General features: G+C 38.7%; 1 protein-coding gene across 8 annotated transcripts in view; it reads right to left on the bottom strand.

Moving 5' to 3' along the window:
• The window catches only part of cadpsa (Ca2+-dependent activator protein for secretion a), a 131141-nt gene that overhangs the window by 23265 nt on the left and 93972 nt on the right, over positions 1-13904 (bottom strand). For 4 of the 8 annotated variants that reach the window (XM_029501198.1, XM_029501201.1, XM_029501199.1 and 1 more), the window contains 6 exons: positions 10910-11065; positions 8056-8203; positions 6116-6190; positions 4525-4608; positions 2853-2885; positions 348-455 (listed from right to left, as the gene is read on the bottom strand). In XM_029501198.1, coding sequence (XP_029357058.1) covers positions 348-455; positions 2853-2885; positions 4525-4608; positions 6116-6190; positions 8056-8203; positions 10910-11065 — 604 coding nt within the window. Of the gene's footprint in view, positions 1-347; positions 456-2852; positions 2886-4524; positions 4609-6115; positions 6191-7754; positions 7760-8045; positions 8204-10909; positions 11066-13348; positions 13463-13904 lie in introns of all 8 variants that reach the window. The other 4 variants (XM_029501196.1, XM_029501195.1, XM_029501197.1 and 1 more) reach the window with 2 other exon arrangements.

The following is a 13904-nucleotide window of genomic DNA, read 5'->3' as shown; positions in this document are numbered from 1 at the left end:
GCAGTCGAGCTAAGACTTTCTATTTTCTGGTTCTTCATATATAGACAGAGTGAAGAAAATCTTGTTGAAAGCAGCAAAAACTATAGATGAGAAAAAACATGGAGGGCTAAAGCTCTGTCATTCTATCGAATTTCAATATTGTGACATTATGTTTTTTTAGAATTTTCTTCCTGTTAAAACTGATGGATACACATTTGGCCCAAATTGTGTTTTGCAATATTAGAAAATGACAAAGATGGAAATCAGAAAATGAAAGTTCATGTGCGCTGAGCAGATATCAAGAACGTATCACACCCCCACCTCCACCCCACATATCGGCAGAGGACAAAGTGCTGTGGTTTACTCACGTCAAATAATCTCTCTATGTACACCTCCTCATTGACCTTCTCCCGCAGCATGTCCTGGGAGTGACGAACAAACGTTACATAACTGTCGGCCACATCCATCCCTGGTTTCTGCAGGAGAAGGAAGGGAGAGAAGGGATGTTCACGCACATACTGAGATATCAGGATATTATTCATACAAACAGCAGCTAGTGGTATTGCTGGTAAGTACTAAATTGAAGCAGCCTTTATTCTGAAAGGTAATCTGCAATTTGAGGAATGTTTCCATTCATTGTTAACAACAGTTAAAACTCTGCCACCTCAATTAAGATCCATGATGAGCTTTTATATTGAAACAATAAGCATAAGAAAGTGACTGTAAGTTTGTGCCACAGCTGTTGATCAGATCCCAATTTAGTCAGTGGCTAGATTAAAGTTTGAGTATAGACTTTTTTAAACAAGACTAAATCCAAACGGTAGGGACACTGGTGACAATGAATGTGTTCAGTCTACCTTAGGTCATGAACAGTTAGTCATGCATGCGTGTGCTATTGTCCCAAAAAACAAGAAAAAAAAAAAAAACCAAATTGATCGATAAATCTATCAATCCTAAAATCTGGCAACTGAAATAACCCCAGTTTTTTTTTTTTTTTTTAACCCCAAATCTATGGCTTCTACCAAACTTGCATTGAGGATGTTTGTGTAAAGGCAACTAACTGACTCATGCTCGTCTACACTCTTCTACACTCTATAAATATATAAATAATATAAATATTAATATAAATATTTACTATTTTTTTACTATAATTTTGACTGGAGCAATCATTTTAACAATCAAACTGACGCGGGTTTCTCAAATTTTTCCAAAGGCAAAGAAAACTTTGTTCCTCCAAAGTAGTGTTCCATTTTCAAGGATGCAGACTGATGCAGAGTTTTCAGGGCAATTCTTCAGTCAGCTCCAGTCAGTTAGTTTGGCTTGGCTGTGAACCAGCTGTCAAATTGTGGGCATGTGCAAAGTAAGGTGGGTTTAATGAAGATAGCAGCTTGTTCGGAGGCCTCCCTGCCATTCACTGAGGATAATGCATTTGTAAATGGCACCTGAGCTTCCCTGCTTCCATTATCTTGTCTTACAATTTTCAAAACAACACACCCTCTTAACCTTTGTTCCCTTGCATGGATCCCAAAGTTATGTGAAGAACTTGTCACTAACTGCCACTAAACTTCGTTAACACATCTGCAGTGGGGCTTACAATGTGTAAATGAGTGTCTTTTTCACCAGCGAAACTCTAATTTTGGACATTAAGGACATAATTAGCGTGCCAGGATGGAATCTGCGACCCCTGCCAGTGTACACAGTGCCTTGTCAAATCATTCACAGACAAGGCATTAATTTGAAATTTGGCATGTTGATACTGCCAAAGCGTTGTCAGCAAATACAGATCTTATGCACACACACACACACAAATACACAGCCCCACAATCACATCACCCTGACAGTAGAATGGGCATGTGTTGTCCAATATGGACTCATAATACATACTGCTCAGAGACAAGGCATGCCTGTCTGTTAATGGCCACATGCATGTAAATGGACTTTTGGGAGAAGGAACAGGAACATTCGATGTGGAAATAGCACAGCTAGTACCGTCTGGATGTCAAAGCATGGTCAAATATTGTTAAATGGGATTGAAACACACACAAATACATACAGTACATCACAAAGCAAAATCCCTTGATTAAAATTCTTAAAACCACTATAACCACTGTAACCACTCATTACATTATTTAGAAGAAACTGAAATACCAAAGACTTAAATTTTCAATGCTTCTTTTACATCTGATATTAAAGGTACCGTGCAAAGTTATCTTGTAAACAAACACAATGCATTCATCCCTAACACATTTTCTTTAGTTTATACTGTTAGGAGGTTGCATTTCTTGGCACGTTTTTTACTAGAAAAACAGATCTCATGTCACAGGTCACTGTGTCATATATTTGCTGATATATTTGGGATACTTGTTTTGGGATCAGTGTTTTCAGGGTTTTACTTAAGTACCTGAAGAAACTGCACATGAGCCTTCGGGCCTCACCGATAGGAGCGTGAAATACAGCAGCCCCCTTTCAACAATAGGCCTACTGCCATACTGGGCCTAGGTTGCCATAGTTACAATAATAAATACCCAGAGTTTGCCACCAATGATTTGATGTTGAAGAAACAATCATACTGGAAGTACTTCCTTATGTTTATACAATCTTTGTTATCAAGGTTATCAATTCATTCATATAGTTATTTCTGCTCTCATTTGGAAACCATAACCCTAATGATCATCCTAATTTGGTAAACCATCCACAATCCTCATTTGCATTGAAGCATTGAGACATTTCAGTAAAGTCTCCATCTTCCTCAAAACCAATAAAAAAGAGAGGACATTTCCTCTGAAACGAAATGTGTCTTTAAAAGGCTAAAGGTTGCTTTTCCTGTAATGAGCATGCAAACAGAGTCAGAAAAATGCATAAGTCTCACTTACAGGTACGTCCACATACTTGGAAGCAGCTTTCACCTTGACGTAAAAGGAGAGAGAGTTGGGTGAGAAAACAGTCTGGACTCCAACTGTGGCACCATTTTACAGAATAAAGGCTACAGCGCTGACACTGAGCAGCCTGCAGTTTAGAGGCAACAATGACTTCTGATTTCAGCTGGAAAAGTGCACTCGCAAATTCAATAACCTGGCTTTTGTCATGTTGAAGGAAACCAGCTGAGTTGTTAAGCTATTTGGTGCTGAGAAGCATGAAAGATCAACAGAAGAATTTAAGAAAATAATCAAATAAAATGCACATTGCAGCTGAATTTAAACGCATTGTCATGATGGCGAAAACAACAAGATCCTACTTCTACATTTCTAATTTATTCATCAGCTCAAAACAGCTATTGCTGAGCGATACTAAAATAATAATAATAAAACAGTTGGAGGAAACTTTGTTAATTGTAATATGACAATACACCAATCAGCCATTACATTAGGACATTGAGGTGAGATGAACAACATTAATTATCTAGTTACCATAGATACCTGTCTAGGGGAGGATATATCAGGTATCTAGTGAATATTGTATACTCAGGTTGATGAGTTAGAAGCAGAAAGATTGTCCAGTGTGAAGATGAGAGAGACTTTAACAAAAATCAAATTGTGATGCTGAGATGAATCAGAGCATCTCCAACACTGCAGCTCTGTGGGATAATCCTGGTCTGCAGGGGGCAAGACCTACCAGAAGGGGTACAAGGAAAGAGAACCAGTGGACCACAAGATAAGGGGGAGTGAAGGCCGGGCCTGTTCTGATCGAGCAGAAATGCTATTGTAGCTCAAACTGCTGAAGAACTGCTGAAGAAGTTCATGCTGATTCTAATAGAAAGCAGTCAGATCACACAGAGCATCACAATTTGTTGTGTAGTTGCAGACCAGTCGGTGTGTCCATGCTGGACCCTGTCCACCACCAAAGCCTCCTACAGTAGCAACAGAAGTGTCTGTGTCACCTTCCTCGTGAGCACATGGTACTAGGATGCATTATGGGAAGAAGACCAGTTGGTAGAGACAGTGTGACATTTTGGACAACGTCCTGCAGGGAACACCTTGGGTCCCTCATTCATTTGGATGTTACTGTGACACATAATACTGATCTAAACCTAGACCAGACCAAGTCCAGGTCTTCATGGAAACAATATTCCCTGATGTCAGTGGTCTCTTTCAGCAGGACAATGTTCCCTGCCTCACTGCAACAATAGTTGAGAAGGTTTGAGGAAAAACAACCAGTTCAAGTTGTTGACCTGGCTCCCATATCTCAATCCAATGCAGTATCTGCTGGACAAACAAATCTGATTCACTTCCACTTCACAACGTTTTGCCATTTAAGGATCTGTTGATAATGTCTTGGTACCAGTTAGCAAAGCTCACCTTCAAAGGTCTTGGGATTTCAGTAGTCTAGTGGTGGCTAAAGATCTACACTTTTTTTATTCAACAGGTGGTCATAATGGTGTGGCTGACCAGTGTACTCCCCTTGAAATAATTTGTTTCCCCAACAGGGTTACACTGTGGGCCCATTTCAAAGAGGCTTCATCACTGATGATCTCCCAATGTACTGCACTGGATATTGGGTCAAGAATTTTGCTTCAAGGGGTTTTAAAGAAGAAAATGGCATACTTACTGTGAAAGATAGGAAGGAGGAGAAGAGTGTTCCTTCATCATATCTGGAGAGCTTGGCTAATACACTCTCCAGGATGACCACAAACTGAAGCGGAGGAGAGGAGAGTGATTAATGGAGTCTTCATTCTGCTGCAGTGTAGTGGAAGCCTGGATCTGATATTGAGAGCATTTCCCAAATCTCAGAACAGTACACCATCAACTTTGCTCTGAGGATATTGGACGATCCATCCTGCCCATTTCACGCTCACTTCTACTGCCTCCCTTTTGGACACGTTTCGAATACCCGAAACAAAAACAAAATGAAGCATTGCCGCCTTTGTACCCTTTCAAAATGCACTACCATAATTTCCAGATTATAAAACAGATTATGGATTTTTACGTGTAACGAGTTTACATTTAACGTCAGATCAGACCACGTTAAAGTCGATCGATCTGGCGAAAAGGCGAAATCTTTCTGTGTAACATAATTCCTGCCATATGCCATTTCCTCCCATATTTCCAACACCTACGGCTTATAAACAAATGCGGCCTTTGCATGTACAAAACTGTTTTCCTCTTTAAATTTAGCAGGTGCGGCTTATATTCATGTGCGCTCTATAGTATGGAAATTACGGTATTCATTTATTCATTTCATAGTTTGTAATTAGTTTTAGGTATTTTGTTAAATTTGTGGCTCCTTTGTCTGCAAGACAAACTCCCCACCAGAGTATTCAGACCCCTTCACTTCATGTCAGCAGATTTCATTTTAAATAGACATAAATGCAGTGTCATTCCAGGTTTTCTGTTCTGTTGTCATGAATTATTAATTATAGAAGGTAATGCACAGTTTAATTGATTGGAAATTAAACCTGCCACAAAACTCAGCTGGCATCACCTACACTCTTCGAAATGAAGTTTGGGTTGGAAAAGAAAATTAGGTTCAAACTCCTATGCGAGATAAGCTTATGCAGTCTCTTTCTGATTGTAGAGGCATGCACTCTCACATCAGCAGTAGCAGAAATATTTTACCAGACCCATAAACTGATACAATCTTCTTTTTGAGCCCTCAGACAGCTCTTTTGATCTCGCCATGGTGTTCATTCTCACTTCAACATTCAGGAGCACACCAAACTAAATGTCGAAGGTTTAAATGGGGTAAATTGGGTCTATTTTTAAAAATGCAAAAAAAAAAAACTACAACAACAAAAAACAAACAGGCTTTCACAGGCATTCATTGTTGGTTGGTTTTATATGGCAATATCAAATTTGGAAGGCCAAAATATAGTGACATCAGCTGTTGTCACAAATTGTCCTCGTATTCACTGGGTCAGAACCGACATTTAATGAAATACCACTGCTACCTTTTTAAGTGAATGTTACCAACACTTCTAATATGCCTGGTGACATATTGACAAATTGAATAAAGGGTTCTCCCTTATCCCTGAAAAAAAACGCAATGGTCATTGTGCGTGTCATAGAATCTCTCGGCAGTAGTTCATTTGCAATCGCCCAGTGTCTCCTTTCGTGTCTGTCTGTGTTCATATGCTCTTCTTTCCAACAAGAAATGTTCACAGTCATCCATTGGTGGTTTAAATGTTTTGTAGTATATATACCTTAGCTACCAGCAGAGTAATCATCTCCTTCACCGTCTCCTCTATTAGATTGTCAATTTGGGAGTGGTATTGTCTCTAAGGAGGAAGAAAGAAAAAACATGAATCCTTTTATCAGATCACTGAAACCCACCTTGAAGACACAGTACACATTAAAGGGAACAGACATCAATACTTGTGATTGTGAAATTGAGAGTTAGAAGGACCACTTAATTTGGAAAAGGTTTTGGCTCATTGGTATTCAAATTTAATTATGACTTAGACACTTATGACTGTCATCGTTTTTATAGCAATATTAACGGTTTAATATTTTTGAAGAGCACTGCTAAGTATGACAGGACATATTTGGAGAGACACCTGGAAGTCTTGTCATTCATTGGACAGCAGGGTAAAAATTATTCAAAATTATAACCAGTATGAAACTCCTTTAATTAAGCATTGACAAGTATGTGATTCATGCACCAGCCTAACAGAATAGACTATTAAATTACCCTTAGATGCAGATGAAGACACTAGTTCTGAAAAGTGAAGCAAACTCCACTGGTTGTAAAAAGCAGTCAGATTGTCTTTAAGTCCATGTGAAAATGTGACTACCGTTCAAACATTTTCCTACTGAGTGTAATAAAGTCTTCAATACAACATGTTTTAAAAGATGGTTCAGTTTCGAAGAAAATAAAATAAAGCATAATTCTGCTCCAGAAGTGGTTTCTTCTGGTTTCATATAAACCAAGATGGGCAAACTGGAGGCTTCAAAACATCAGTTTACAAACTAATGTGGAGATTGACTGAAACACCATAGGAACCAATTGTAAAGCATGTTTTTTTTTTTTTTTTAATAATTTGATATTTTTTTACTATGCTTTTATTTTTATTTTCATCATTATTATGCACATGCCGTTAGGTCAACAGATGAAAGGTTTTTAGAGTAAGGTATTAGTCTAATTAGTTGATGTTGTCATTTGCTCTCACAAAGCAACAACTTTAAACAGTAATAATAATAATAATAATGATGCAGTTTTTTTGCATGAGTTCATTGCTCAGTATTTCAATTTCTCATATTTCTCAGTACAAACAGTGGCTGTAAGTACTCCTTATTCATTATACATTAATGAAACATTATTTTTTACATTAAATAAGCTGCTTCATTGTTCTCTTTGATGTAAAGTCTTATTTATTTATACTTTTTGCTATTATCATTTCTCTTTGTCTTTGTCTTAATCTTTATCTATTTTATCTTTGTCAGGGGCGTAGCTCTTAGTCAGCCTTTTCAAAACCAAGATGTTCTTGAGTTAACCAGAACTCAATGAAATGCTTGCAGAATTCATGCGTTTGAATTACTGCAGTCATGGACACCCAGCCACAGCATCGTCGTCAGAAAACCTTTTGCTTAGTTTTGTCGCCCCAACAGAGCAGCGAAGGAATTAGCAATAATTAATGCATTGTTAGTAATTGGTATCAGTCTCAAGATTCTGTGAAATGAAATCTCTCACTTCTACCACATGTATATTCAATGCTATCTACACTTATGATAATGAAATCCAAACAATTCAAGTGGAGGAAGGCAGACAGTCAAAACTGATGACTAATTATACATTTGGGAACTGGGGGGTGAGATTTCAATTGAATTCATAGCCACACTTACCCAGTCTCTAACAAACTTTCACACAGGACGGAAAAAAAAATACCAGCAGAAAAGAGGAGAGACAAAGGTGACAGGGAACATGTAAAATTCTTTGAATGCTGCAAAATAAGTCACACAAAAAAGAAAAACATCACTTATCACTATCACTCTCACACGTTATTCTGGTAATGAAAAACTTTTCATTCACCTCCATACAAGAATGATAAGATATGTATGAGGAATGAGTGGCAGATTAACTCGATCTGAAACGTGGCGGGGGTTGCTCATTTGAAAGATGAGTTTTCAGGTCACTACTTCCTACCTCCTGTCCCAGGTCCATGGCACACAGCTTGGCTGATTGGGCCTTGGCGTCCACCATGACGTTGAACATGGTGCAAATGGACTGCGGTACACGGAAGTCGATGGCTCGGCTGCTCCTCTGAAGCTTGGTCTCAAACGCAGCACGCGTTCTTTAAGGGGAGAAGAAAAATTTCTGGGGATTTATTTTCTAAAAATATTCATTTGTACTCAATAGCTTCCCCACATGAAGTGAAATATTTATTCAGTCTCAGTAACCCAGTAACCCTTTTTTTCTGCATAAAAATATTTAAAATCCATTATATTTATGATATTTATGTTAATATTTTATCCATTATATTTAAGTTTCCAGCTTGTTGGTTTTTCCCTCCACAATCTAAATACCTTTTGGATGGATAAAAATTCAAACTTGAAAAATGAAATGGATAATGGTTATAAGAAGCTGACACTGTACATGGAGGGTGAGTTTCTAATTTCAGTTTCATGGTCTGCTGATAAATTTTCCCACCATGATCTGTCACAAAAGGTTCCTGTGTTGAACTTGTCGCCTTTAATTGCCATGTCATAAGTACATCAATACGCACGTGGCATTAAAATGTGTCTCAGCATCTTTAGATTAGACCTCCTTGCCTCACTTTGCGGGCAGGCTCCACTTTTGCAGTCCAGGTGAAATAAGCAAAACCTGTTTTGCTTATTTCAGAAGATTCAGAAATTAAGTTAGACCCCATAGACTCCAATGTTAAAATGTTTAAATCAATAGCAGAAAAGATGTTGAAAGCCTGCAACAAAAAATATATATATATATTTTACTTTCTATAAATAATTTTGTCCCTTATTGCAACTGTATGATGGCATGTTTTTAAACAAAATTTGCCCTTTTCACATTTTTATTAAGGATTAAATTTAAGTACTATCCATGGTGCGACCCTGCATAAACCCGCGTCTCAGCTCCAGCTACCTTAGGGGGAGTCACTTACTTTCAACAGTGGAACAGCTAACTCTGAACTTCAGAAATGTGTGGATGGCATCGCAAAGCCTGTGTCCAACTTTGCCTTTATCCTAGTTCACTCTCTCTTCCACTGAAACTCACCCCAATGTTTTTTCTTTAGGGGGCTTGTTGACAGACAGTTGATGGTTTGAAAACCCAGTTTACAAAAAACACACATTACTTCTAGAGTATACACAAATCACAAATTACTCACTGTTCCTTACAGACACTTTTAACCCTTACATACACAAATGGGTCAAAAATTTTATTTTCTTGCAATGTTTTTGAAACGAAAAGTTATCACTTCATATTCCAGCTATTACCCAAAAAACATGTTTTTGATATCATTAAATTATTTATTTATTTATTTATTTTACCTTTTATACTTTTAAAGAAATTGTAATTTTTGTATGACTACCCAAAGCCATAAGTGGGTGACCCATGCATTTCTTATGGAATCTCATGGGAATCTGTGATTCTTATTAATTGTGGCTGTCAGAAATATATTTAATGTGGACCAAACACTATGCCAAAAGCGTCATTGGTCAGGAACATTCTTTTACATTGCAAGAATCTGAAATCTCTGACATCTCAGATGTTGAGGGCATGCTGGAGGCATCTGTTGTCCACCTGGAAATCCATCTCTCCTAACTGAACAGGATCAATCCCACCACCCAGAAGAGGACACCCAGCCAAGTTCATTCATTCTACCACTTAACCATTTCCGGGTCGTGGGGCTGCTGGAGCCAATCCCAGCTCATATTGGGTGAGGGCGGGGTCACCCTGGACAGGTCACCAGTCCATCACAGAGCCAACACACAGAGACAGACAACCATTCACACTCACACTCAGACCTACGGACAATTTAGAGTCACTAATTACACAAATATGATGTCTTTGGACAGTGGGAGGAACTGGAGTACCCGGAGGAAACCCACGCAGGCACGGGGAGAACATGCAAACTCCACACAGAAAGGCTCCAGGCTCGGACCGAACCTGCGACCTTCTTATTGTGTGGCAACAGCGCTAACCACTATGCCGCTGCGCTGACCTCCTGAGAAGCTGAAAAGCAGAAAAAAATGTTGGCTGAAAACAGCAGTAAGAAAAACCAAAGGAGGTGTTGACACCATGGACCAGATGGTTGGCACCTGCACCTGAAGTTGCCCATGGTGCTGTGCTACTATAACATCCTCGACATTGCCACACTGAATGCCTACACCTTTTTAAGCACCCTGACTCCAACAGACAGCTCTTCCTCAGAAGAGAACTTTCAAAGGCTCTTATCTGACCACACATGAAGTATGGACTATAAGGTTGCCCACAACTGCAAACCCTGATCATTGAGACAATGGGAAGGTGTGGGGTGACAAAAGCCACAACCCAGCTAGAGGAAAGGAGCAGGCAGGACCAACCGCCAGCAATAGGTATGGGAATACAATTTGCATGTGTGCAGTCATCACAGCCAGAAACAGTCAGTTTGTCACAACTGCATGTAGTTAGGTGACAACAAAGCAAAAAATGGACACTTGCCTGCAAGAGAATACAAACAAGAAGGGAACTGTTATTGACGGGACAGTTACACGCACACACACAAACACACAAAATGGATGCTGACATCTTTCTATTTCCTTTCTGTGTAATATTCTTCTTTTTCAATCAGCAAAATGTTCAAAATCTGTTATAAAGTGAAAATGAACATATTTCAAACATGAAGTCATTCTTGTGTGGAACAAAATACAATACAAACAATAACATAAATGATTATGCTTAACCAACACAAAGATTCTTAAACAGGTCAAATTTTTTTACCCATTCATGGAGGAGTGTCGGGTCAAATCACTCGTGCATTTCAGAGTTATCACTGTCTTACCGTTTTATACAAGATTCAATCATGTCACTGGACATCAGCTTCAGCCGTGTCTCCAGGTGTTTCCCAAACTCCTCCTCGGGCCAGTGGAGGTCTCTGATGAAGGTCTGCAGAGCATCTAGCTTCCAGAAGAGGTCCTCTGACGTCCCTGAACCATGGCTGTTGGAGAACAAGATCAAGAAGTTTGAAAAAGGGAAAGTGATGGTTCTGCTCAGACGAAAGTTCAAGATCCAATGTTTGAGAGCTTACTTTGGGTTCCTGCACAAGTCGTCCTACATAATTTTCACTATGTGATCCTTAGTTCAGATGAGCTCCATTTCCTTGTTTTTGCTTCAATGATGAAAATAAAAAATGTTTTATAGTGCAGATATAAAGCAGATCTTTGCACAGCGTGTATGTGATGTGATGGTGATGCCAAGTCTGGCTGCAGCTTCATGGTCTGCTGCTATATACATACAGTATGTGTGCTGCAGTGTATATTTTAATGACGATGAAGTGCTCAATCTGAGTGTGTATAGTCAACATATAGTGCACTGAGTGCAAACACAATCCCACCTAATAGTGCTCTACACAAACACTGAGTAAAGGTGATAATTTACACACATCCCATCTTGTCATTTTCATCCTATCACCAGGTTAGACTGTGAATGTGTTCGCAGAGTCCACATCTTTATGCTGTATGGGTGTCTAAAAGACAAAGATAAGGATTGAATTCATTTTGTAAGGTGTAAAATATTTACAATTAATAAAAAAAGACTTTTGATTATTGCTCCAATTTGAGGTCCCATTTGTAATCCTAATAACATAGTATATCTTGTAATTCAATAAATAATTTTTTGACATATTATATTTTGACATTTTTTGACATATTAGAGGAATATCAATGGCTATTAATAACAGATTTTCCAGGGTGTGTGGGGACCTGCTGCAGGGCTCTTTTCATCATTAATAACATCAGATAGCATCATTACATCATTTGGTACCTTTGTTTGATCTTATTCTGCCGTGATTAGCATACCAGGTCTAGAGTACCGGACAAAAATGCGTTTGGTGAAATTTAACACCAAATTTTTCAGCTCATCCTTGAATCCGAGGGTGAAAGTCTGTCCTCTGTTGCTTTGAATTTCAGAAACATGAAAATACCTCTGGCACTTAAAAAAAGTTCACACAGGTTGGGGGGCCTACTCAACCATCCACCCCAGGAGAGGAGAAGGAAACCAGGGCCAGGGGGTGTACAACACCAGGTAACTGAGGGAAAGGCTTTGGAATAGAGGGATGTGAAAAGATGCAAAAATGAATTACCAGGATTAGGAACCCCCGACGGTAGCTAAGGCTGCAGCCAACAATGCACAGATGTTTGCTGACGTACACATTCATTTACTGGTATCAACACCAGTAACACAGATCTGCTGTTGCCTAATCACAGGCGTTACTCACTTAGTTGCAGGAGTTTGCTACAGTGATGAGAATTATCATCATTATCATTATGTAACATCATGAAAGCATTTAGCTTTAAATTAGTTGAGAGATATGCAAGTAGACATATAAGCTATTGTTTATAACCAAATATGCTCAAAATCAAGGACAGTCTGCAGAGATTTTGCAGAGATTTGGAGAATCAACAACAAGAAGCAATGAGGCCTCAATGACACACTTCATGTTGTTTTGCCCTCAGTGTTAACAACATATATGATTTTTCTTTGTTTGAGTTGTTTTGTTTTGGCCTTCCTGATAAGTTGTTGCTTTTGCATCATTTCAGTCCATGGAAAACACAAATGTGGGAGTGAAAAATGTGGGGACAACGTGGCTTTGTCCATCCACAAAACTACACACGCACATGTTCTGATGTTGGTATGAACATGGCTGCCAGCCTGTATAACCCCAATTAGTCTGTTATCTCTGGCAAGTCAGTATGTCAAGCTTAAACTGCAGCTCTTCTCCTTTTTTTCAGGGCTGCGTATCGACCAGATCCCAGCAGAGGGAATAAGGAAGGAAGTGCTGCAGTGACGACGTCGCACTCTGTGGGGTGCTGTGGCATATGAAGCTGCTTTTACACCTTTGAACTTGCAGACATTTCTTTTGTTTTAAGAGTGGTTTAGAAGATGTATCAAGTGTATTTTGAGATACGCAGAGAATATTTAATGTCAGCATATGTTTTCAGTTGATAAAAGTGCCTGAATTATGATTTTATGCTCAATATGTACAATGAAAAGGAGCAAGTTATTTACTAAAAGGATATACTATTCAATATAAGAGAACAGTACAACAGTTTATTTCCCTTTATTGGTTGCATGAATCATAATACAACTAACTATGGAAAAAAACTGATTTAAAGCACAATCAGGAAAATGTTTTGAATATTTAAATATTTGGGGTCATATGGCTTCAATTCCATGCTCATGCTGAGGACATGTGCGCATGTCTCAGGCTGCAGATACACACTCTGAGTCATGATTGGCTGCCATCCAGTTGTTTGGAGAAAAGCTTTGTGGCACTGTTAGATTTGATACTTTGGGCATTTGAATATTGACATTGGGCAGAGAGCTTGTTACACTCCTGTGGAGAGAAACAGAACAACGGGAGACAGACGTCAAAGCTGATGCAAAAGAGCAACTCAGGATAAATAAGAGACAGAGCTTTGATTAATATGAAGCCATTAGCACCCAACTGGAAAGTCTCACTTAGGTCACTGTGTCTGGAAAGTCTAAAAGCCCAATATTTTATTAATTCTGAAAAAAAATTAGTTTTTGATTTTACTTAGAGCTAAACCTCAGATTCTGGGTCTAATCAATGGGACTGACAGACCATAGGGCCTGAAAAACCGGCATTTATTTATCCCCTCACTCATTCTTTTCCCCTTTTGAAAAGAAGACACAAAATTGAACTTTCAACAAGACAATTTCTCAGACCTGAATTCATTAGTATTAACAGAAGCTTTACTCTTCAAAGCAAAAAAAAAAAAAAAAAAAAACTATTTCGCATTTCATAAACAGAAGAC

This window comes from Echeneis naucrates, chromosome 5, assembly GCF_900963305.1.
Source record: "Echeneis naucrates chromosome 5, fEcheNa1.1, whole genome shotgun sequence".
Lineage (NCBI taxonomy): Eukaryota > Metazoa > Chordata > Actinopteri > Carangiformes > Echeneidae > Echeneis > Echeneis naucrates.
The sequence above is the reverse complement of the archived record's forward strand: the minus strand, read 5'-3'. Positions and strand labels throughout refer to the sequence as shown.